The 26648-nt window shown below is 40.4% G+C and overlaps 1 protein-coding gene across 4 annotated transcripts in view; it reads left to right on the forward strand.

Annotated features, from left to right (window-relative positions):
- The window catches only part of SLC11A2 (solute carrier family 11 member 2), a 67070-nt gene that overhangs the window by 17499 nt on the left and 22923 nt on the right, over positions 1-26648 (forward strand). For 3 of the 4 annotated variants that reach the window (XM_058168712.1, XM_058168713.1, XM_058168711.1), the window contains 10 exons: positions 3529-3653; positions 5505-5630; positions 6935-7054; positions 9514-9620; positions 13695-13765; positions 15919-15986; positions 16241-16396; positions 17067-17225; positions 20063-20149; positions 20829-20948. In XM_058168712.1, coding sequence (XP_058024695.1) covers positions 3529-3653; positions 5505-5630; positions 6935-7054; positions 9514-9620; positions 13695-13765; positions 15919-15986; positions 16241-16396; positions 17067-17225; positions 20063-20149; positions 20829-20948 — 1139 coding nt within the window. Of the gene's footprint in view, positions 1-1144; positions 1301-3528; positions 3654-5504; positions 5631-6934; positions 7055-9513; positions 9621-13694; positions 13766-15918; positions 15987-16240; positions 16397-17066; positions 17226-20062; positions 20150-20828; positions 20949-26648 lie in introns of those variants that run through there. The other variant, XM_058168714.1, reaches the window with a different exon arrangement.

A 26648-nucleotide genomic window follows, 5' to 3' on the forward strand; every position in this document is an offset into this window, starting at 1 on the left:
AAAACAAACAAACCCAGAAGAGATCCCCTCCCCAAAAAATCATATACTGATAGTCCTCGACTTAGGACGAATATTGAACCCAAAACTTCTGTCGCTAAGTGAGACAATTGTTAAGTGAATTTTGTCCCATTTTTACGGCCTTCTTTGCCACAGTGGTTAAGTGAGTCACTGCAGTTCTTAAGTTAATGAGATGGTTGTTAAGTGAATCTTGACTTTGCTTGTCAGAAGTGGGGGGGGAGGTATGACACACACACACACACACACACCTCTGGAACACTGTAACTGTCATAAATATGAATCTGTTGCCAAGCATCCAAATTTTGAGCCTGTGACCATGGGAATGCTGCAATGGTTGCATCAGTGAAAAATGGTCACAAGTTACTTTTTTCAGTGATGTCGTAACTTCGGATGGTCACTAATTGGACTGTTGTAAGTCATGCAGTTCTCTGAGCTTTTGGGAATGCTAACTGCAGAAGAGCACCGCTTGGGGCTAAATCCTTTTGAATTTGAACAATTCACCTAGCGCAGAATGAAGCCTAAATCTGGGACATTCCCGATTTAAAATCCCCCAGCTGAAATGTCTTTCTCCCTCATTATAGTTCTGCATAAGATGGTTAATCATCTTCCTCCCAAATAAGTTGCCCTGCCAGTAGGTTATGAATAGAAATCATTCTATTATTTCCTGGTAGAACAGACTATTTTCCTTGCTGACCGGCAGTTAACATACCGACTTAAGAGAGGACATTCCATTACATTGCTCTCTGCCAAAAGTCCTGCTGGAGCTTACCTCTTTGATCAAGTTGCTTATTATTTACTGTGCAACTTCACGGAAGTTGCTGGCAACAGGTTCAAGTTGTGTGCTACCTACTTTTCCTTAGACTTTTTTTTTCCAGCATTGGTTAACTAGCCGAGCAAGGTGAGCTTAGCTGCTTGGGGCGTGGTTTTCATAACACAGGGTGGCTATTGCATTAAAGCTCTCACGTAAAACCCCAGCAGCATCTCCTGTTCCTTGGAAGGCGGAGAGAATGGAGATGTAGGAGGAGAAACCAAGTTCATTGTCTCAATCAACAGAACCGCCCGCAGTCCCCGTGTCTCTCTCTCTCTCTCTCTCTCTCTCTCTCTCTCTCTCTCTCTCTCTCTCTCTCTCTCTCTCTCTCTCTTTGCTGCTCTGGTTTCTAGCTATAAATTGGTCACTTCTGTACATCCCGAGGAGGCAGGTGTCAGTCTGTTTCTCTTTTTATCTGTGGAAGCAGAGCTGAGCATATAATGGCCCGTGGAGAATACAAACTTGAATACAAGAGTGAGTACAATTGGAGCACTGGAGGGGTCAGGTGGTACTTATAAAATCATTGTCTGTGTTGGGAAGTTGTCTGCAGACGTAACTTCTTCCTTGTGCGTGGGTTGTTTTGCTATTTTGAGGAGAAGTACAGGTATTGTGAATGCTTTCTTTGGGACGTGGTGTCCCTATAACCCTTTGATCTATTTCTTGCTAGGGTGATGGAAGAGATTTAGTTTATTCCCAACGCTTTTCCAAAACAAAATCAAGATGTCGTTTTAATAGATTAAGCTATTGATCTAGGTTTAGGGGGAAATATAGCTACAAAGCCCATTAACAATAGTTAATGTTTGCATTTCAAAGAGCCCTGATGAATAGATATGAAGTTCAGCCCAGTCCAGCATCTGGGTTCCAGAAGTGAATAGCCACTGAGTTTTAGGTAGGGAAATAAAAAGATCAGAATTTCTTTCATGAATGAATAAAACACGCAATAACTTCAAATGAATATATATGTATATGGAAGGTTTGGGGAAAAAAAACGAGTTGGCAACTATAGGGTTACAATTAAGCATATCAAAATAAATTCATTTAAGCAGACATAAACAGAGTACGGTAGGTAAAACTTTAACAGTATTTGATTGCATGTCTGCAAGATGAAAATCTTAACAGTGCCCAGATCCCCACTCTGTAGATGTTCAATCAGACGTATAATTTCTCAAACAAACAGATAAGGAAAGGGAGGTACATGGTTATGGGATAGTTAAGTAGGGAGGAGAGCAAATTATTTCCCATACTAGACAGATGGGGGGGGGGAGCATTCTTATCCCAGAATGCTACAGCTTGCAAAGGGAGAGCCAGAAGCAGCCGAACTATAATTGTAATCAAATGAAGGCATGTTAACATGCAATTGGGATTATAGGAAATGCCCGAAAGAATGATAGGTGTCTTCATCCAAAGACAACTCTATAGCTGCAGCAGAAAATCACCCATATAGATTTCTAGCTTTCTATCAAAGCTAGAGGCTCTTTGTCAGTCTTAATACTTCCATTAGTCTGGACCAGTGGTATCGTCATTGTCAGCGATTCAGCCATGTCTGACCCTTGGCCACTGTATGGATCAGCACTCTCCATGCCCCCTCTGTCTCACACTGCCTCCTTCAGATCCACCATGGTCATCCCGGTGTCATCCTTTATAGTGTCCAGCCAGCGGGCACGAGGGCGTGTCCCCTTCTCCTTTTTCTTCTGTTCCTGCAAGGTCTTAGATAATGAATGTGTGTCTTCTAAGCTCTACATCTGGGGATTGGAACAGCTATCAAGTTGTCTGTGTTTAGTTGTAGTTCTGGGAAGAGCACAGTATATGCTGTATAGAAGCAGTCATTCCTATCTAACATGATTTAAGTCGGTATGTTTGTCTTCGAATCAAATTTCAGTTTTCTGTTTGTTTTACCAAACAAATATGCAGTTAAGGATTAAATAGCATAATACAACCATGACCTGGATGGCTGAGAATCTCAACACACTTTTATTTATTTATTTATTTATTTATTTAATCATATTTTTATACCGCCCTATCTCCCAAGGGACTCAGGGCGGTTTACAGCCTAGTAAAACATACATATAAGTACAAATTAAAACCCCAATTTAAAAAACTTATTAAATACGGCCGAATATTAAAACCACAATAAAATAATAAAACCCCGTTAAAACCAAATTTAAAATTTAAAATTCTAGTCCAGTCCTGCGCAGATAAATAGATGTGTCTTAACTCGCGGCGAAAGGTTCGAAGGTCAGGAAGTTGATGAAGTCCTGGGGGAAGTTCGTTCCAAAGGGTGGGAGCCCCCACAGAAAAGGCCCTTCCCCTGGGCGTCGCCAGCCGGCACTGCCTAGCTGACGGCACCCTGAGGAGTCCCTCCCTGTGAGAGCGCACGGGTCGGTGGGAGGCAATCGCATAAATGATAACAACATGGTGTGCGTGTGTGTATATTCAGTTACTGTGTGCAAGGAATGGCTAGCATTCCGTTGTTAATTTTAAGTTCATTATAAGATTAGATCATCTTACCCCTACCTGGCTCCCTGCAAATGTGTTGATTCCATAATATAATGGATAATATTTTCAAATGGGATGAGATTTCCCCACCCCCACCCCCAGTGGATAAAGCATAACATGACACACTTATATTACATCCGTCTTGCTACTCTTCTGCCCTTCCTACTCCACTTTCCTGATCACATCATTCTGTTCATGCTTTGCAGAAGATACCTCTGGGGATGGTGTTAGTACCATTTACAGCAACCCAGTATCGCCACAGGCTTCAGACTCTACAGATGAATTTACCACCTACTTTGATCAGAAAATACCTATACCAGAAGATGAAAAGGTTAGTACGGGTAATAAGAGTGATGGTGGTGGTCACCATTGGCGATAATTTCCCTGGCATTTTATTGAAGGGCACCGTTGTGTCAAAGAGGGGATGGTAGTGTGAAGAATTCCTGGTCACAGTAACATTTGCTCAAGATACGTTCAGCTTATGCTGAGGTTCAATATAAATCATCAAAATATATTAGTGGAACATTCTGATGTTTCTCAAGGTTCAAGAGAATTAAACTTGGTCTCTTGATTGCCTGTTATGTGTCTGGATGAGTCACTTTTCTGGAGTTGCTTGCTTTTTCTTTTAAATCAGTAATTGATGCAGAAACTTGGGGATTGGTGGAGACTGAGCCTTCTTTAAGTATTGTGCTCCATCAGTCTCCCTCTTTAAGTGCTTTTAACTGTAATTTTCATCAGCCCTAGCCTCTGACTACGTCATTTGGAGTGAGTGAAGGTTATATTCTAAAACTGGTGGAAGTATCCAGAGAAGAGAAAGCTGCTCTAAGCATGAAATTGCTTCAATTAAAGACCAAATAATGTCTTTAGTATTTAAAAATCTGTGCTTCTCTTTCCTGCACTCTTCCTGACATGGACTACATTTGATCTCAAATGCAATTTGAAGGTTTTTCCAATGCTTCTTTGCTTCTTCTTCCTAATGCTTGTCAAGGATGGGAGATGACAGAACGATGGTGATGTTTTACTAGCCAGTGTAATTGTTGAATGATTACACAGAGGAGACAATAATCCTCTGTGAAGATAACAGCTACTGTCTTTAATTTCTCAAATGAATAGTTGCACCCCTGTTCATTTCTGTTCATTTTGTTTGTTGAAAAGATTCCATCATCTATGGATTGTCCTGACTTTAAGGACCTTCTGTTATTATAAACTTTCACTTTGGAATTCTAAATAAGAATTACATTAAAGGAATAGGCAAGCTAAGGACGATGGTTTTTTTTTTTTTAACTCTCTAGCAATTCTGAATATTGAATAGGGCTCATAATCTGTACAAACACGAATTCTTTTTTTATTATTTTCAGCCTTTTTTATTTGAACAGTATCATTTAGAATGGAGATGAAGAAATAATTTAAACAATTATTAAAAACTGAGTTGTTAAAAAATTGAAAATTGATCCGTTGCATCTAGTTGTCTAAAAGTTGCTAATTGATCTTCAAACATCAAAGTTTAAGAAAAATATAAGGCTTTTCTAGGACAGACTTTACAAGACCTAATATAATTAATTATGGAAATAAATTGATTTGATAGCACCATGCCATATATATAGTGTAAGTAAAATATAATTCTTTGCCTCTTTGAAGTAACATTTTTCTTGATTTTAAATTGTGCGCTCTCACAGAGAGGGACTCCTCAGGGTGCCATCTGCCAGGCAATGTCGGCTGGCGACCCCCAGGGGAAGGGCCTTCTCTGTGGGGGCCCCTACCCTCTGGAATGAACTTCCCACAGGACTTCGCCAACTCCCTGACCTTCGAACCTTTCACCGCAAGCTGAAGACCTATTTGTTCACTCACGCAGGACTGGCATAGGATTTTAGATTTATTGGGTTTTTAATTTTTAAATGGGTTTTATGATTTTAAATTTCTTTTAATTTTGGCCAATTGGAATAAGTTTTTTAATAGTATTTTATATTGTATTTATATTATTGTCTATTTTATCTGGCTATGAACCGCCCTGAGTCCTTCGGGAGAAGGGCGGTATAAAAATCTAAATAAATAAATAAAATAAATAAATAGTAAAAAATAATTAATAGCATAACAGTTGATATTAATGTGTAAATTTATATATTCCCTTGTGTGAAAATACTTAATATCTCTCCCTCTCTTTTCTCCATTTCTGTTTGTAAAGCACCCATGGTTCAGTTTTCGAAAACTGTGGGCCTTCACTGGGCCTGGTTTCCTGATGAGCATTGCCTACTTGGATCCAGGTAACATTGAATCAGATCTACAATCTGGGGCAGTTGCAGGATTTAAGGTAAGTGGCTAACCTGTCTTTTTGTAAAGCTTTTCACTTTGAAACCTGTTGTAGAGATTGATCAGAAGAATGCCTTAACAATTCAGTTCAAGGGCACTGATCAAAACAAGGATTTTTCTAAACACATTTTTTTACAGATGCTGTTTAAGTGGGAAGGTACTGCTGACCAGGAACCTTCTCAGAAAGAATCTGAAACATTTAAACTTTGGTTTTTAAATGTTAGGGTTTCGCAATATGAAAACAAAACAAAATAAAAATTTGAAAAACAAAACTTTTACCCTAGTAATTCTCCTTACTATTTCACCCTTAGCTTTTTTAATAAATTTGCCTCGTGGTTGGCTGGTTAGATTAGTTTGAAGCAATGTGTGTGGTTTCCCATGTTTAAAAAGAATTACTAGATCTTATGTTTTATTGTTGCAACCTGTCTTTGCTACCGGTCAAATTCCAGGAAGCATAGGGTTCCTAGTTCTTTTGAGAAAGTAGGCAGAGGGATCTCTCTGAGACATTTCAAATTTCCAAAGTTCTGCATAAACAGATGAATGTTTATGTAGCAAACACCTATTTGGAATGTTTTGTTTGAGCATTAAATTCTCCAAAACAAAAGCCCAAATATGTCTGATGAAAAGTATTTATTTTTTATTTTATTTATTATTTAGACTTTTATACCGCCCTTCTCCCGAAGGACTCAGGGCGGTGTACAGCCAAGTTAAAAATATACAATATACAATATTAAAACAACAAATTAAAATAACATATTATATAATGGCCGAAAAATTTAAAAGTTTAAATGTAAAACCGTCAAATTGACCCCAATAAAACACAGTACGCCAATTTAAAATTATTAAAATTCAAATTTCAGAATTTAAAAATTAAAAGTTAAAAATTAAACCAGTCCCGCTTGGATGAACAAGTACGTTTTCAATTCACGGTGAAAGGTCCGAAGGTCAGGTAGTTGACGCAAACCAGGGGGAAGTTCGTTCCAGAGGGTAGGTGCTCCTACAGAGGAGGCCCTTCCCCTGGGGGCCGCCAGCCGACATTGCTTGGCGGACGGCACCCTGAGAAGACCCTCTCTGTGTGAGCGTACAGGTCGGTGGGAGGCATAGGGTAACAGCAGGCGGTCCCGTAAGTACCCGGGCCCTAGGGTTCTCTGGGGCAGGTTTTGATTGTGAGAGGGCTTGGATAAGTATCTCCAGAAATGCAGGTATTGTTTAGTTAACAGAATCCCTAGATTTGTTGTTCCTCTTCCAGAATATTGCCATCCTGAGCTCCTTTTCATTTTTTGTGTGTATATTTTTATTTTTCAGCTGCTCTGGGTTCTCTTGTTGGCTACTGTCATTGGTTTGCTCTTACAACGTCTGGCAGCAAGGCTGGGTGTGGTGACAGGACTTCACCTGGCAGAAGTATGCAATCGACAATACCCCAAGGTGGGTAAAATTAATGGTGCAGCTCTTCTGCATGAACATGACAGTGGACAGAGGGGCTTACTTTTTCTAGGATTGGGTGCATCCAGAGCAGGGGTGAAATCCAGCAGGTTCTGACAGGTTCTGCAGAACCAGTAGCGGAAATTTTGAGCAAATATTCATTGCACAGATCCTCAGAAAGTGTTTTTGCTCCTGTGCATACGGACTCTCTTCTGCATAGCTGCATAGTTCTTATTGTGAATGGGGGGAATAACTGCTTAACAATAGATCAATAATACAACCAGTGGATGTCTTCTGAAAATCTAATAAATAAATAAATAAATAAATAAATCTAATAAATAAATAAATAAATCTAATAAATAAATAAATAAATAATCACTGAGTAAAAGCATATTTTTTTATTTTAAGAGTTTGATTTCCATATTAGTCTGTCAATGCTCCCTTTCTGTCTTCCCTGTTCAAGTTAATGCTTCTACAGTATTTGTTTGATGTTTTTCCCATAATTATTTCAATTACTGATAAAGGAATCTCCTAAACACCTGGCTATAGACAGGCTTATAGAATATTTTCCTCAGTATGAAATTCCTTTTGGGCCTGCTTCGGCAAGACAGTTGCTTACAGACTGCAGAAATCTCCTACAAAACCCAGGTTTCTTCCCCCCCCCACCCTTTCAGTATTAATTATCCCTTGTTTTGTTGCTCCGTTGTTTTTATCTTTGGGTGGTCTGTGCTCATGTATACATGTTCATAGATGATTTGGCAATTACACATTTCCTGGATCTGGCACATCTGAAGGAAAATAGCATAGAAATCTTTAAAAATGGACAAAGCCTGTTGCTTGCCTTCCCTTCCCTGGAGTTAGAATATTTTTAGTAAGTAGACTGTTTAATTCTGGTAATATCCAGGTTAAATTCCTATTGCAACCATTATCGTTTCCTAAGGTGGTGTGGAAACTGCTCCAACACAGATCCTCCTTGCCAGGATGAAGGTCCCATCAGAAACTTCTGAATTACATAGGAGGAGTCAGTTTCTGGGAGGACCGATACTTTTGGCATAAGAAGGAAGCTGCAAAGGCGGCACTTCTCGTAAGCCTGGGCCTCCTTAGGTTTCCCTCTCTGGGATACCGTAGGGAGGTAATACCAGGAGAGGGTTGAAAAGACTTGGCAAACATTCAGCCAAATCCAGAATCACCTTTTGCAACCTTCTCAATGTTCATTTCTTTCCAGAGCAGAAAAGTCTTTCACAAAACTATGGCACTTACTAGGAAACTCTTGGCCTGTAATTGTACAGCTGTGTCTTATACAGCTCCAGCATCTACTGTGTAGCTATCTCTTGGTTTAGAAGTGAGCTTATAAACTTTTGGGGTATCTTTTTGAGTTGCCAAATTCTCAACACAACCATCTGTGTAGGTCAGGGGTGTCCAAACTTGGTCCCTTGAAGAGTGGTGGATTTCAACTCCCAGAATTCCCCAGCTAGCATGAGCTGTAAATATGAGCAAGTTGCTGGCTGGGGAATTCTGGGAGTTGAAGTCCACCACTTTTCAAGAAGTCAAGTTTGGACATCCCTGGTGTAGGTGGTTGCTGGTCAGGAGACGCTTAATCCTCCCTTTGCTGGGGGAGTTTGCTTTCCAAAATTAGCTTGTGGTGATTCTTTCTCATTGCACAATGAATGCATGGGGGAGGAGGAAGGAATTTTTGGATGGCTTCTGAAGGCTGTGGGTGTGTGAATCATTGTGGAGATTGTTAGCTAGAATTGGACCAAAGCATTAAACTAAGGTTTGAAGCATATTTTGCAAGTCATCTACTCTGTGTAATTGAGTCCACATCACTCCTGTTGGAGCCCGAAAAGGAAAAGGAGTGTGTCGCTTTCTGTTGACTTCTTACAGAAGGAACTTCAGGGTGGACAAAACATTTCCATTCTAAACTATCCAGAAGTTCAGGGCAAATATTGCTTCCTTTCACAGAAAATTTAATTAATTAAGCAGTAGGCAGACTTAGAGCCTCACCTTGTTCTTCTCCTTCTCCCTTTCCATTTTTCCTTCTCTCTCTCTCACTCTCTTTTTCTCACTCTTTTTTTTTTTGTTTACATTTATATCCCGCCTTCTCTCTCTCTCACTCTCTTTTTCTCACTCTTTCTCTCTTTCTTTTTTGTTCTTACCTTTCTTTCTCTCTCTTACCCTTCCTCTTTCTTTCTTTCTTTCTTTCTTTCTTTCTTTCTTTCTTTCTTTCTTTCTTTCTTTCCTTCTTTCTTTCTTTTTCTTCCCTCCAATTTTGTGACTTGCCACCCAGTGGATTATCAGGAGGGGGCAGACTGCTGTTGGCAGAGATATGAATGGGTCCGTTGCAAAGGGTTTTTGAAAGGGAACTAGTTGCCGCAGTTCCTGGTTATTCCCGGGGGTGGAGGACGTGTGGTGGAGAAGATTCCACTTTCAAGCATGACCTTCTGAGTTTTTGCCTATCATAGGTTCCTCGACTTATCTTGTGGCTGATGGTGGAGCTGGCTATCATTGGATCAGATATGCAGGAAGTCATCGGCTCTGCAATTGCCATTAACCTCTTGTCTGTTGGGAAGTAAGTTAGCTATGTTATTCTGAGTGTCTTGTGGTTTCAACAGTCTCCTGCTAGTCATGAGTTACAGTCATTACAATCAAGCAAATTACAGAGATACAATCAAGCAAGAAAATTCCATATCAAATCTAGGAATTCTTTCTCCAATCAGTGCATTCCATCACTGAAGCAGCCCTTGACAACTGGGCACCGATAATATTTACATATTAGTCATGGGGTGTGTAAACTCATCACACTTTAAGGGCAAGATTCTTGCCATTCTAGATAGGTCATATTTGAAAATGAACTTTTCAAATGTGAAAAGTTTCTCAGTGACTGAAATGAGGCAGGTGACTTTTAAGCAAAACTAGCCCCAGTTCCTTCAGGTTTGTTTTTTTCCCTATTTATTTCAACTAATTAAAGATATTTTCCCTTTTCTTGTGTCTTTCCCCTGAAAAACCCTAAGGCATTCACTAACATTGAACCAGGAATACTCAAAAGATATTTTAATCAAATGCAGTTGTTATGAAATTCACTGTTTAATAGCCGCTGATTTTAATTAGTGTAGTCTGTGAAGAATTAGGCTGTTTGATACTTTATTAACTCCGTAATCAAAAGAAGCATGTATGTTTTAAATGCAAGTTGCTAGTAGGGAAAAACAGCAGGAGAGGGTTATTGCTTTCATATCCTGCTTGCAAGCTTCCAGATTCAGTTTGGCTGATAATTCTGTGGTACTGAGCCTTGGATTGCAAGGATCTCTAGCCTGATCAAGAGAGCATCCTCCGAATACTAGTATGCCTAGACCCCTCTCTAGTACAGGTGGTTCTCAACTTATGACCACAATTGAGCCCCAAATTTCTGTTGCTAAGCGAGACACTCGTTAAGTGAGTTTCACCCCATTTTACAAACTTTCTTGCCACAGTTGTAAAGCGAATCACTGCAGATCTTAAGTTGGTCACACAGTGGTTATATGAATCTGGCTTCCTCATTGACTTTGCGGGCTAGAAAAAAGGGGATCACGTGGTCCCAGGGCACTGCAACCATCATAAATATGAGTCCGTTGCCAAGCATCTGAATTTTGATCAGGGGACCATGAGGATGCTACAACAGTTATTAAGCGTGAAAAACGTTCCTAAGTCACTTTTTTCTGTGCCCATTGTAACTTCGAACGGTCATTAAATGAACCGTAAGTATAATGGGTTACCTGTATAATGGGTTGGTGAGAAAGCCATAGTCATAGCTAAATTTGCCATCATGTGCCAGGAGCGGTGTGTGGGGGGGGTCTCGCGCGTACCCACACCCATAATTCTATGCGCCCCACGCATGCGCACGTGAGTCCCCCCTCCCCTCACCCCGCTCCTGACACACAATGGCCTGGTAGGCCCGTTTTTCTCTCTCACCTGGCTCTAGAGCCTCTCTATGAGTCTGGGGGTGGGTGGGGTGGGAAATGGCTTTCCCCATCTCTCTGGAAGCCAGAAACTGCCCGTTTACCAACTTCCAGTTAGACAAGAAGTGATGTTTTTTGCTGTCCCCAGCCTCCAGAGACTTTTAGAGAGACTCTGGAGGCTGGGGACAGCAAAAAACGTCATTTCCTGTCCAACCGGAAGTTGGTAAACGGGCCCTTTTTGGCCTCCAGAGGGCTTGGGGAGAGGTGGGAAAGGCAATTTTCAACCCTACCTCACCCAAACTCATAGAGAGGCTCTGGAGCCAGGTGAGAGAGAAAAAGGGGCCTTCCCCACACACCCCCCAGGCCTCCGGAGGCAGGAAACAACTTGTTTCCCTACTTCTAGTTGGGTCCAAAAGGCCTATAAATCAGCTGACCGGTGCGCACATACGCACCAGAGCTGAGCTCGCATGCCCACTGATACGGCTATGTGTGCCACCTGTGGCATGCGTGCCATAGGTTCGCCATCATGGCCATAGTCCAATGTCTAAGGAACATCACAGTCCAGTGTTCAACTCTTGATACTGTTGTGTCTTGCCCGCTCTCACCGCAGCCGGGGTCTTTTTATCTGCTTCCGAACGCTGAAGAATGTCCTAGTATGCCTCCTGGCCCCAGCCCTGGCTCCATGCCCAGACAGGCTGAAGAGGAAGAAATACCTCCAGCCCCCAGCTCTGGCTCCATGCCCAGGCAAACGGAGCAACTAGACCCCTCCCCCTCCTCCACAGCATGTGAGCCTGAGGGAGGTCAATTACCAACAGCTGCCGACTGGAGTGACCCTCGCGTCAGAAGACTTGATAGGCGGAGGCAACAGAAGGAAGGGAGGGGCAGGCCTGGATAAGTGCTGAGTCATGGAGCCATATCCCATGGCCTATATAAAGGATCTGCTTTCTGGCATTCTCTGAGTCAGGCAAAGTCTAAACATATCTTGCTGAAGTCACTTTCTGGTCTCCTGCCTACCCTGAGGACTTTGCTAGGACTTTGGCAGAGCTGCAGAGGCACACCTGATTCGGATTTCCCTGACCCGGCCGTCAGTGGAGGAGTGGGACACGACAGATACATCTTGCTAAAGCTGCTTGAAACCTTGATGCATTACTTCCATTAATTGTATATCATGGGTGAACATCTTATCCCAGGCTGAGGACCATAGACAGACTGGATGCACCACCTTCTGAAAGGCGTGAAGTAACTCACCAACACTTTTGAGGGTCACATATAATACCAGGATGTAGCTTAATGTAGTACAGGTCGACTTATAACACAGTTTGCTTAGTGATCGTTCAAAGTTACAATGGCACTGAAAAAAGTGACTTATGACCATTTTTCACTGTTATGAAAAGCTGCGTATCACCATTGTATCATCCCCATGGCCACGTTATTTACTTTGAGATGCTTGACAACTGGTTTATATTTATGACGGCTGCAGTATCCCGGGATCATGTGATCTCCTTTTGCAACTTTCTGACGAGCAAAGTCAATGGGGAAGCTGGATTCACTTAACAAATACAGCAAGAAAAGTTGTAAAATGGGGCAAAACCAGTGGTGGGATTCAGCCAGTTCGCACCACTTTGGGAGAACCGGTTGTTAACTTTCTGAGCAGTTTGCTGAACTGGTTGTTGGAAGAAATCATTAGGGCATAGAACTTGTTGTTAAATTATTTGAATCCCATCACTGGGCAAAACTCATTTAACAAATTTGTCACTTAGCATAAATTTTGCTCTCAATTGTGGTTGTAAGTCGAGGACTACCTGTCCTCAATATAATCCTTTGATATAGCCCTACCAAATGGCACCAGGCACCTTTTTAGTAGCCATCATGCTCATTACCCAATATTACTTTTTAGATCTATTTAAAATACCCTGTTTCTCCCAAAATAAGAAATCCCCTGATAATAAGCCCAATCGGGCTTTTGAGCGCATGGCAATCATGCCAAGCGCTTATTTCAGGGTTCAAAAAAATATAAGACAGGGTGTTATTTTCAGGGAAACATGGTATTTACATTTTTTTTAAAAAAAAGAAGCCGCTGTGTCACAAAAGCACCTGTAGCATCTTAAATTTCCAAGTTCCTCTGCTCTCCAAAAGGGACAAAGAAAAGCAGGAGTGATAGGAAGCAGCTAGGAGTGAGGCACTAGAGGGGTGTCAGGTGATATCCTGGGAAATCAGCACTTTGCAACAGGTTGTATTCCTCATAGCAGCCATTTTTTGAATGGGGGACCCCTTCCAGGAATCATTGTGCAGTTAACAAAAGCAAAAGGTTCTGCGAATTCTGAGTGTGCCTGCCAGCTTAATTGGGACTCCTGCATTGTGCACCTAGCTATAGTTGCTTCAGTTCTTTTGTGAATAAGCTTATACAAATTCCGTTTCAGAGCTGAGAGTTAATAGATAGCCGCAGCTCAGGTAGATGGCTTCCTTTGAAGTATTGACACAAACAGTGGAATCGGCTCGCTCTCTTATGCATCCTAAAACAATGTTTGGTCTTTTGAAATGACACTTCAACACTGATAGAGCCAGTGGAAACAGCCAAGCTTACACAAAATACGGTACTTTCTGCCTGGGTTGCTAGAAATGGGCAATGTTTTGCTCCATAAATTTCTAGTAAGCTGCCCATTTGTTTCCTGGTTAAGGAGGCATTCTGTTTTTGTTTTGTCTTTCCACAGAATCCCTTTGTGGGGTGGCGTGCTCATAACAATAGCTGATACCTTTGTGTTTCTCTTCCTGGATAAGTATGGTAAGCTCTTTTCTTATTGAAGTAAATTTCTTTTGTCTCTTAAATAATCTCTCGATCGATGAGGCTAAGGCATTTTGATGTGTGGGAAGGGCTCTGCTTGCCATGCTCCAGAGATTTCACTTTGTGCACAAATCTGGAAAGGTTTTAACTTGATTCCTTTCAAAAATGACTTGCCGTGCAGAGAAAACAATTACAGTATATGTGCTTTCTCCCGCTCTTTCCTGTGGAAACCCAAATACATGCCCCAGAGGTACTATGGGAGAATCTTAGGATTTTCTCCAATCCCACTTTCTCTCAGTGCTGCTGCCGCCATCTTGCTGAAATGATTTAACTTAGAGCCCCTCAGGCCTTACCTGTATTAGCAGCTCCTCTGGCAGCTGCAGTGGGAGAATTTTATGTCTTATTCCTGTGCTTAGAACAGCTGCTAAATCTGTAGTTCTTCCATTGAGGAAGGATTGCAGGCTCTTTATGGAAATTGTACCATTGATTATAGTCAGGCAGGATTAATTACTACTGGTTCTGTGGGCGTGGTTTGGTGGTGGGGGTAATGTGACTGGGTGGGCGTGGCCAAGTGTTTTTTTTTACTTTTAAAAGCATTTTTTCTACAACCTCTTCTTATCAAAAGAATCTCTTCTACAACCTCTTCTTATCAAAAGCTTTTTTTTTTTACTTTTAAAAGCATTTTTTCAGTCAAAGAAAAAATGCTTTTAAAAGTAAAAAAACCCCCACTTCTGATGATCGTGCGGCTCAGCTGGGATGGGGGGGAGGAAGGGATTTTTGCTATGGGTTCTCCAAACCACCCGCTGCCATCGCTACCGGATCGGGCAATCCGGTCCAAACTGGGAGCATTTCACTCCTGATTATAGTAGATTCCTGTAAAGTAGGACTCTTCAAACTTGGCAACTTTAAGTCTCCTGGACTTCAACTCCCAGAATTCCTCAGCCAGCTGAGCCAGGATAGCAGATCCAAGGCATTAGAGGCCCTGTTGATGGGAGAAATGGAAGTGATGAGGAGAGGGGAGTGAATGATAGGAACTGGCTGGGGTTGGCAAGGCTGGATGGTGGTAGAAGTGGTGGTGTGCAAATTGCAGCAGCATTATGACATAAACTTTGCTGATTTGTAGTGTGCCATGACATTGCATTTATGTACACAAAGGACAGAACTTGCAGCATAATGTCACAGTGCACCTTTTGAGGAAAACTTTGGATTCATCAGATCCTTATGTCAGGAAGATAGTTATTCTCTGCTCCTCATATCAGTCTTTGAACAGGGGTTGTGGGTGTGCATGTGTGCACCCAGTGGCATGTTTGACCTAGCTCACCAGCTTGCAATAATGTTAAGCTCCTCAGTGCAGTGCCTATAAGCCTCAATTTACCTTTATGATATTTGGGCTTCATATCCTATCTGCTTTTTTGAATTTGAATTCACCTCTCAATTCCCCAGCAGTAGCCATAATGCCAACATCATGTTCCCAGAATTCTAAATGTATCCAGTGGTTAAAAAAACAACAACGCTGTGATTACTATACACTTAGATATATTGCTTTTTGTAAACCCTTACATTATTAATCTGAGAAGGTAGGTTTTTGATTTCAGCTATTTTTTTTTCTTTTGAATAAATATGCATAGGGTTAGCTTTGTCCCTTTGCTCACAGTCTATCTAAGCTAGTGAGTTCATTAAATGGAGCACAGCAGATGGCTTGTGAATGTTGCAAGATTCTGGCACCTCTTTCAATGAGCTATACAGTTTTCTTTCTGTGCCACCTCATGCCTTGTGGGAATGTCTTCCACTCATCTGGAGTTTTCTCTCCTATGATAAAGGAGGTGGCTTTTTTGTCCTTTCTGTGCCTCTGCTTTATAGGTGGGCGTTTATTCTTTTCTTCCATTCCCCTCAGTAGCTCAGCTTCTGATTTTTTTGGGGGGGTGGGGAGAGAGAGAGGGGAACAGGGTACAATGGTGCTGAGTTGGATGCATTTTAACTGCTGATCTAGTTATAACCCAAGAATATAATAGCTGCATTATATGTATGTATGTATTCCATTGTGATCATTCAATGAACTGAGCATATTTTTCAATCTGGGTAAAAACAATCTTAATTATATTAATTAGCTAATACTAATTTTTCTATTAATCGTGGTTGTGTGTCTCTTTTAGGTTTGAGGAAACTGGAAGCATTGTTTGCCTTCCTCATTACTATCATGGCCGTCACGTTTGGATATGAGGTAACACTGCCTTTGTATTTATAGATCTTTAAAATGAACAGTACAGGCTTTTGAATCTCCCAGAAGTCTTTTCCTGTCTTTTGGGCAAAATATTCAAAACAAAATATTCAAAACAAAGTATCTTGTAGGGAAAACTTTGTACTTCTATATTTGTGGGGTTTTTTTAAGAATGAGATTCAGAGATTTGCCAAGGACACTGCTAATACCAATGTCTTTTCTTGTTGCTTGTATGCCTTCTCATGTGCCTTCTGCAGTATATAACTGTAAAACCAGACCAGGGTCAGCTGCTGAAAGGGATGTTTATGCCTTATTGTGAAGGTTGTGGGCCTGCCCAGCTAGAGCAAGCGGTTGGGATCGTAGGCGCTGTCATCATGCCTCACAACATGTACCTGCATTCTGCTTTGGTCAAGGTAAGTGTGAGTTTCCTCATGGAAGCTATTTGCACCCCTGTCTTCTTTCTGCAATGGCATAGTACAGAAATGGGGAACAATGGTCCCTTTTTGAATTGTGGACTTCAACTCCCAGAATTCCTGAGCCAGCTTGGGGATTCTGGGAGTTGAAGTCCACAAGTTCCCATAGTTCCTCACTCCTGCTGCAGTGAAATCACATTCAACATGAATGCCCCTGTTTCTTCTTGGACAAAGGCTGTGCTTTCACCACAGTTGGAAATTCCATGAGCAGGTTTTCCTTCAGGATCTCCGGCCCATGAAGAGCACTAGATTAGCAAAGAAAAACTCCTAGTCTTCTTAAAATTACTCCCTGTATGGCAGAGGTTCCACAAGCATTGTTAATTAGGTTTGTTTCTGAAGTGAGAGCCGGTTTGGTATGGTGGTGAAGGTGCTGGCCTAGACACCAGGAGTTCTAGGCTTGCCTTAGGCATGAAAACCAGGAAGGTAACTTTGGGCCAATGGGAAAAATAGGAGGGAGGAGTATTAGGTATGTTTGTCATCTTGGGTTACTTGTAAAATAACAAAGGCAGGGTAAAAAAATCTAATAAATAAATGAAGGTAGTTGAAGAGAGAAGAGACTTTAGTGAAGCTGCATTTTGCTGGCTGTGTGAATCGTATTTTTCTGTTTTAGTCTCGACAGGTGAATCGGTCCAAAAAGAAGGAAGTTACTGAGGCCAACAAGTATTTCTTCATTGAATCCTGCATTGCCCTCTTTATCTCCTTCATTATCAACGTCTTTGTTGTCTCAGTCTTTGCCGAAGCTTTTTATAAAAAGACAAACCAAGAAGTGGTGAGTGTTTTCTTTTCTTCCTTCATGTTATATTAGTAAGCAATAAATGCTCCGTTATAGTGCAAGGATTATTTTAAATATTTTTTTAAAAATCCTTACTTAATTTTTTGTTGCAATTTTTAAAAAAGTAATGCAGAAAAAAAACCAATAAAAAGCAAATTAGAAGTAAAACAGTAATGCAGGTGGTCCTCAGGTTACGACCATGTGTTCAGTGATCATTCAAACTTGCAACGACACTGAACAAGGAGGACATAAAATGGGCTCTGGCCATCACCACGTTCCATGATCACGTAATCATGATTCCTGACGTTCCCTGTTGGCTTCCCACATGCAAAATCAATGGGGAAGCCAACAGGAAGTTGGAAATTGCAGTCATATGATGTCCTTACTTAATTATGGCAAGCAGAATTTCTGGGACCGTTATCATTAAGCAATGCAGTCACATGACATCATGCTTCAAGACCGTATTGCTTAGTGACAGCAACTCTAATCCAATCCTAACTGAGGGGCCTCCCATTCAGAAATTGCAATATCAAAACAAGAAAAGAAAAAAATAAACAGAAAAAAATAACATACCAAACTGGCATAACTAATAGAATAGAATAGAATAGAATAGAATAGAATTTTATTGGCCAAGTGTGATTGGACACACAAGGAATTTGTCTTGGTGCATATGCTCTCAGTGTACATAAAAGATACGTTCTCCATTAATTATCTCCAATTCATTTAATCTGTTCATAATATATAAAATTACCCATGAAGTTATTTATTTTTGTAAAATATAATAGAGTTTATGCCAAAGGGAAGCATACTAATGCTAGCATACTAATGCGTAGCTCCCATGTGACACCTCTCCTGCGCAGACTGCACTGGCTTCCTGTTGCCTTTCGGGTGCATTTCAAGGTTCTGGTAACCACCTTTAAAGCGCTCCATGGCTTGGGACCTGGGTACTTACGGGACCGCCTTCTGTTACCTCATGCCTCCCACCGACCCGTACGCTTGCACAGAGAGGGCCTTCTCAGGGTGCCGTCCCCCAGACAATGTCGGCTGGCGGCCCCCAGAGGAAGATCCTTCTCTGTGGGGGCCCCCACTCTTTGGAATGAACTCCCCCCTGGTTTACGTCAAATACCTGACCTTCGGACTTTTCGCCGCAAACTGAAAACATATCTGTTTGTTCATGCGGGGCTTTCTTAAATTGTTTAGTTTTAAATTCTAAATTTCTCTCTGGTTTTAATTGGGGTTTCTTAATTATTTTAATTTCGGCCACACTGTATAATAAGTTTTTTAATTTTATTTTAACTGTATATTGTTTCTTTTTACTCTGGCTGTACACCGCCCTGAGTTCTTCGGGAGAAGGGCGGTTTATAAATCTAATAAAATAAATAAAATAAATAAATAAATACTATTATCATTTTTTGATTAGGAGAAAATATTAGGAGAAATAACCTTTTCAAAGATGATTTACATATTTCTTAAATTCAGTATTTGATATCCAATGCAATAATGCATTTCCAATTTCTCAATATCTCGTTAGCTATTCCCCATGCCCAATATAAGCAATATTCTTCAAAAATGTTCAGGTTCCCTAATTTTGGAATATAATACAAAATGTCATTGATCTTTAATTTGAAAAGATTCCCCCATACAGCCACTTCTATATATGTATGCAGTTTTAAAAAACCACCACCACCACCAAAAATGGACATGACCAAATCATATGGGTTAATGTACTTTCCAATTTCTTACATACTTCTTTCCTTTCTTGCTTAGTTACTGCTTCCCTTCCTTCCATCCAGCTTTGTTCCTCTATTTTGCCTCTCTTGCCAATGTTGTTATACCTTTTCTTCCCACCACCTGTATCCTGTTTCCTTCTTCATCTTGTTCACGCTTCTGGTTTAAAAGAGGAGGAGGAATTGTAGAATAGAATTTTTTATTGGCCAAGTGTGATTGGACACACAAGGAATTTGTCTTGGTGCATATGCTCTCAGCGTACATAAAAGAAAAGATACGTTCATCAAGGTACAACATTTACAACACAATTGATGGTCAATATATCAATATAAATCATAAGGATTGCCAGCAACAAGTTATAGTCATACAGTCATAAGTGGAAAGAGATTGGTGATGGGAACTATGAGACGATTAATAGTAGTGCAGATTCAGTACATAGTTTGACAGTGTTGATGGAATTATTTGTTTAGCAGAGTGATGGCCTTCGGGGAAAAACTGTTCTTGTGTCTAGTTGTTCTAGTGTGCAGTGCTCTATAGCGTCGTTTTGAGGGTAGGAGTTGAAACAGTGTTGCATACACTGTTACGCTTCCATGTGATTGGAGGATTTGTATGTGAACCTCAGCTTCTCTTCCCCTGCTTTTAGAAGGGAGAATTAGTGGAGAGAATTAAACCACTACAGCAAGTACCAAGGATAATAGAATAGAACCCCCAGTAGGATTATCAGCACTATGTAACCAAGACATGATGCTTTACAATAAATAAAAGGCAATAAAATTTGTGGTGGAAAAAAGTCATCTGTCAAATGCTCTTTGTCTCTCCTTTCCTCTCTTGGAAGGTAGTACCTGTCATACTCCCTTTTTATTTGGGCTGGTCTTTCAAGATCAGTGAATGGACAAAAGAGCTTGAGGCTATACTGGAAGGACAGCTTCTTGTGTGTTTCAAGTTTCCTTGAATGCCAGCAGTCCCTCCTCCTCCTCCTCCTCATTACAGGAGGAAAAGGTCAATGTAAACCAGAATTATTCTTATTTGTTATTCTTTTAAAACACTGTTCTGTGCCACATGGGTCTTTTAGTTGTAAAACAAAATGTCTACTTGTATGTTTACAGCATGACATCTGTGCAAATAAAAGCTTTGCCCAAGCTGTGATGTTTCAGTCAGATAATAGCACCCTGGATGTGGATATCTACAAAGGGGTGAGTGAAGATCTTACATGTTCAAATTAGCAAGAGTTAAAGTTCCATAGGTAATGCTCTTGAATCTCCGAATCAGCTTTTGAATATCCTAAAGGTACTTCTAAAACAGACTAAGTGGAAAGATGAAACAGATCTGTGAAAAGATCACAAGCTCTTCCAGTTCTGCCTTCTTTAGCACTCAAAATACCAAAGCAACTGAAGTTCTATCAGGAGACAAACATTTGCAAAAAAAAAAAAAAAAAGGTCCAGATGCTTCCGTACCAAAATTAGCACTTTGGTAGTTATTTGCCTTCCAGACATCTCTCTCAAGATCAAGAAAATTATTTTTCAGCATAAGGCACTTGTGAGCCTTCTCTCCCTACCATTGCTCATATTCTGCAAAAGGTCATATGATATTCAGGTTATTTTGTTAGGTTTTTCCATCCAGAGGAACAATGTAATTACCTGGGATGGGTTTATGAGCAAAGTGTTCTTTTTGGCCACGGTGATATTTTTGGAAAATAAGCATGTGCACAATAACTATAGCATTCAGATTCAAGTCTCTCTGAGTAAATTGGCCCATACTAATCCAAACAGTGATTTTGTAAAATGTCACTTTGCATTAGACTGCTAACATAGAAAGTTTAATCTAAGGTTTACAGCTTCATTTAAAAAAAAAAAGAACTCTTTTGTGTTTTAGGGAGTAATTCTCGGTTGTTACTTCGGCCCTGCTGCTCTCTACATTTGGGCTATTGGCATCCTTGCTGCAGGACAGAGTTCAACAATGACAGGAACCTACTCTGGACAGTTTGTTATGGAGGTATTTTAATCTTTTAATCTTTTAAAATGTTGTGGATTTACATTTGACTTGTCCTCCCAATCCATATCTCTATAGGCTCTGTAAAGCAATAGGAATCTAAGAATGTTGTCCAAGAGGCTCAGTTCCCCGAGGCCACAGCTAGGAATCTGGGAACCAGGTGACATGGACACTTTCTTTGTGAGAAAAATTATATGCTGACATTTCCCCCTTTCAGCTGGGCAGTTCGTGTGATCCTTAAGCAATGTATTTGTCCTCCCTGCATGACTATTGTGGTGCCTTGTTTTGTAAACAGATTTTTACATACAGCGACCGAGTGATACTGAAAACTATCATTGTTCAACCGAAGCAAGGAAATAGAGATGAGGGACTTCAGAAGGATTGGGAGCAAGTCTGTTAGAGTTGCAGAGTTTAGGATTTGATTTCTAAAAGGGGCTTGCAGTGTGTGTCAGTCTATGGAAATAGCATCTGTCTGTAGTTCCTTCAAAAGCTAATTGTGCAAAACTAGGAGAAGGTACAGCTGCTTTAAAGGATTGGTGATTGATGCCACCTTCATGCTCCCAAGCACTCAAAAATAACCTTTGGAAATGGCATCCAAAGTGCTATCCAGCCCTGTATCTGGGATATGGGACTGGATAAAGGATATCTTTTCAGGCAATTAAAGGATACCATGGTGTGTAAAATGCTCTCTTTATATTAACCTGTGGATGAAATGCCATTCAGGTGTTTTCCTTATGATACCAGTTAGGCTGCCATGAATCAAATCTCTTTGCCTTTGTATAAGCTCAGTTGTTCATAAGGTTATCAAAGTCTTCAACCTACCATTTCTGTGGTCCTACGCCTGCTTCTCTTGTGACATGTGCTCAACTTAACAATTGTCAATCCAAAGCAAACTACTGTACCTATTTCAGTTTTTGTAATTAAATTCATTAATTTGGAATTAAATTTGCAAAGAATATCCATAATTAAATTAGAATAAATTGGGTAATCAGCTACAAAGGCGGATAAGGCTGGGGGGGAAATCCCACTAAAATCCCCCAAAGCTGCTATTTGCTAATGCTGACAGCCTGGATCAGATGGACCAAAGGCCTGAGTAAGAAAAAGACCATTTCCTACAACCCGGCATTTCTATTTTTGTTAGGTTAGAACAGGGGTAGTCAACCTTTTTATACCTACCGCCCACTTTTGTATCTCTGTTAGTAGTAAAATTTTCTAACCGCCCACCGGTTCCACAGTAATACGCCGTGTATCGTCGTCTGCGCATGCCTCTCACGCATCATGGATTGGGTTTGGGGGGGGGGGCTGGCTACCAGCTCTGCTTGTCTATTACAGCTGGGTGGTGTGGGGGGAGATGTGCAAGCTATTCTGGAACGAGGCTCTTTTTTTGCGATCGTACTGTAGCACCATTTAGTTTCACTTATGTAACGTGAACTAAACTTATGTGCGGGCGATACAAATAGTATATTTTCAGAAATTTAAATTGTCACGGGGAATTTTATGAAAACCTAATGAAAATGTTTTTAAATAATGCTATGAAAATTTTTTAAAAAGTCAATTAAATTAAAAAAAAAGGAAAGTGCTTCAGTATCGGACAAAACCCCTGCCGCTCAGCATGAAAGCTGGAACGCCCACTAGTGGGCAGTAGGGACCAGGTTGACTACCACTGGGTTAGAGCAATCACACACAGCTAAATTTCCTTATGCCTTGATTAAACCACTGATAAGTGGTCAAGTACACCATCTGGCTTTGATGTAATGTCCAATAAATTGAAAGTATTTAGTATTATTTAAGAGCAGGTTTCCATTCTTCATAACAACGTCCCCCTCAAAATAGGTTAGGATTAGACAATATTTATATAAAGGGATCTGGTTACATTTACCATTAGACAGAAGGAAGGGTTGATTCCCTTAATTTATTGCCCTGAAAACAAGCTGCAGTAACTTTATTTGTCTCCAACTTGCTGTTTGCTGCTGAATCATAAGTCTCATTAGAGATCTGTAAAAATTATCGATCTGGAAATAGAACATTCTAGAGAACTCTAAAATGATCCTCTTTTCCTTGCTGATCCCCCTCCCGGTTTCCTGGGGTGGTTTGAGGGTTTCCAGAAGGAAGTCCTCAGTACTGGAAGAGTTTTGGATGAAACAGAATGGGTTTTAGGACCAGATCCAATTACTTTTAGTTTAGAAAATTTACTTCTGGACACTATCAAACTGCCTCCTGGAAGAAATGATCCAGGGGGAGACTGAGCATAAACTGGAAGAAGACATTCCAAAGTTCTTCAGAATGTTCAATTCCTAGGTTGGAGAATTTTGCATATTCCTAGCACTTGTGTGTTTCAGGCCATATTATCTAAACCAACATGGTTTAGAATAAGCTGCGCTTTAGATTTGATTCCTGAAAAAATGCAAATGTGGCAGCTGCATCTTTTCCCAAGATTGCCCAGCAACAATATTTATTTATTTTATTTATTTATTTTGTCACAACATCATACAAAAAGATTATATAGTATATACACATATAAACATATATAGGAAGAAGAAAAGAAAAACAATAGGACAGGAACGGTAGGCACGTTTGTGCGCTTATGCACGCCCCTTATGGTCCTCTTAGGAATGGGGTGAGGTCAATAGTAGAAAGTTTTTGGTTAAAGCTGTTAGGATTATGGGAAGAGACCACAGAGTCAGGTAAAGTATTCCAAGCACTGATGATTCTGTTGCAGAAGTCGTATTTTCTGCAATCTAGATTAAAGCGGTTTACATTAAGTTTAAATCTATTGGTTGCCCTTGTATTATTGCAATTAAAGCTGAAGTAGTCTTTGACAGGAAGGACATTACAATAGATGATTCTGTGAGTTAAACTTAGGTCTTGTCAAGGCGACGGAGTTCCAAGTTTTCTGAGCCTAGGATTTCAAGTCTGGTGGGATAAGGTATTTTGTTGTTTTCAGAGGAATGGAGAACTCTTCTTGTAAAATATTTCTGGACACGTTCAATTGTATTGATGTCAGAGATGTGGTGAGGGTTCCAAACAGGTGAGCTGTATTCTAGAATTGGTCTAGCAAATGTTTTATATGCTCTGGTTAGTAGTGTGGTGTTTTGGAAAAGAAGCTACATAAAATTAGGTTTACAAGTCTTAGAGGTTTTTTTGCTGTGTAGTTGCAGTGGGCTTTGGCACTTAGATCATTTGACATGAAAACTCCAAGGTCTTTAACGGGATGGGGGTCGTCTGTAAGGTAATGTCCATCTAGTATGTACTTAGTTTTAGAGTTCTTTTTCCCTATATGTAAGACTGGGCATTTGCTGGTTGAAATTTGGAGCTGCCAATTTTAGACCAAGCGGTTAGATGGTCAAGGTCGTTTTGAATGATAGAAGTGTTGTCTGTGGTGTTAAATAGTTTGACATCGTCAGCAAAGAGAACACAATTACTTGAGATATGGTCACAAAGATCATTAATGTATAGAATAAAGAGTGTTGGTCCAAGGGCGCTGCCTTGAGGAACGCCACTCTTGACAGGAACAGGATTTGATAAAGCATTGCCAATTTTGACCACTTGTTGTCTGTTAGACAGAAAAGCAGATATCCATTTGTGGAGGGGTCCTGAGATGCCATAGGATGTTAGTTTAAGGAGAAGTTTATCGTGTACTACTGAGTCAAAAGCTTTGCAGAAGTCTATGTAGATTGCATCTATTGATTTGCCTTGATCTAGATTTGAAGTCCATATGTTTTTGCAGTGGAGAAGTTGTAAGTTACATGATAACTTTTCCTGAAACCAAATTGTTTGTTGGAGAGTAGGTTGTTAGTTTCTAAGTGTGAGGTAATGGATTGATTGATGATAGATTCCATGACTTTGCAGGTGACGCAGCAAAGGGAGATCGGTCTGTAGTTCCTTCAAAAGCTAATTGTGCAAAACTAGGAGAAGATACAGCTGCTTTAAAGGATTGGTGATTGGTACCACCTTCATGCTCCCAAGCACTCAAAAATAACCTTTGGAAATGGCATCCAAAGCGCTATCCAGCCCTGTATCTGGGATATGGGACTGGATAAAGGATATCTTTTCAGGCAATTAAAGGATACCATGGTGTGTAAAATGCTCTCTTTATATTAACCTGTGGATGAAATGCCATTCAGGTGTTTTCCTTATGATACCAGTTAGGCTGCCATGAATCAAATCTCTTTGCCTTTGTATAAGCTCAGTTGTTCATAAGGTTACCAAAGTCTTCAACCTACCATTTCTGTGGTCCTACGCCTGCTTCTCTTGTGACATGTGCCCAACTTAACAATTTTCAATCCAAAGCAAACTACTGTACCTATTTCAGTTTTTGTAATTAAATTCATTAATTTGGAATTAAATTTGCAAAGAATATCCATAATTAAATTAGAATAAATTGGGTAATCAGCTACAAAGGCAGATAAGGCTGGGGGGGAAATCCCACTAAAATCCCCCAAAGCTGCTATTTGCTAATGCTGACAGCCTGGATCAGATGGACCAAAGGCCTGAGTAAGAAAAAGACCATTTCCTACAACCCGGCATTTCTATTTTTGTTAGGTTAGAACAGGGGTAGTCAACCTTTTTATACCTACCGCCCACTTTTGTATCTCTGTTAGTAGTAAAATTTTCTAACCGCCCACCGGTTCCACAGTAATACGCCGTGTATCGTCGTCTGCGCATGCCTCTCACGCATCATGGATTGGGTTTGGGGGGGGGGGGGCGCTGGCTACCAGCTCTGCTTGTCTGTTACAGCTGGGTGGTGTGGGGGGAGATGTGCAAGCTATTCTGGAACGAGGCTCTTTTGTTTGCGATCGTACTGTAGCACCATTTAGTTTCACTTATGTAACGTGAACTAAACTTATGTGCGGGCGATACAAATAGTATATTTTCAGAAATTTAAATTGTCACGGGGAATTTTATGAAAACCTAATGAAAATGTTTTTAAATAATGCTATGAAAATTTTTTAAAAAGTCAATTAAATTAAAAAAAAAAGGAAAGTGCTTCAGTATCGGACAAAACCTCTGCCGCTCAGCATGAAAGCTGGAACGCCCACTAGTGGGCAGTAGGGACCAGGTTGACTACCACTGGGTTAGAGCAATCACACACAGCTAAATTTCCTTATGCCTTGATTAAACCACTGATAAGTGGTCAAGTACACCATCTGACTTTGATGTAATGTCCAATAAATTGAAAGTATTTAGTATTATTTAAGAGCAGGTTTCCATTCTTCATAACAACGTCCCCCTCAAAATAGGTTAGGATTAGACAATATTTATATAAAGGGATCTGGTTACATTTACCATTAGACAGAAGGAAGGGTTGATTCCCTTAATTTATTGCCCTGAAAACAAGCTGCAGTAACTTTATTTGTCTCCAACTTGCTGTTTGCTGCTGAATCATAAGTCTCATTAGAGATCTGTAAAAATTATCGATCTGGAAATAGAACATTCTAGAGAACTCTAAAATGATCCTCTTTTCCTTGCTGATCCCCCTCCCGGTTTCCTGGGGTGTTTTGAGGGTTTCCAGAAGGAAGTCCTCAGTACTGGAAGAGTTTTGGATGAAACAGAATGGGTTTTAGGACCAGATCCAATTACTTTTAGTTTAGAAAATTTACTTCTGGACACTATCAAACTGCCTCCTGGAAGAAATGATCCAGGGGGAGACTGAGCATAAACTGGAAGAAGACATTCCAAAGTTCTTCAGAATGTTCAATTCCT

This window comes from Ahaetulla prasina, chromosome 2 (genome assembly GCF_028640845.1).
Source record: "Ahaetulla prasina isolate Xishuangbanna chromosome 2, ASM2864084v1, whole genome shotgun sequence".
NCBI classification, from domain to species: Eukaryota; Metazoa; Chordata; class Lepidosauria; order Squamata; family Colubridae; genus Ahaetulla; species Ahaetulla prasina.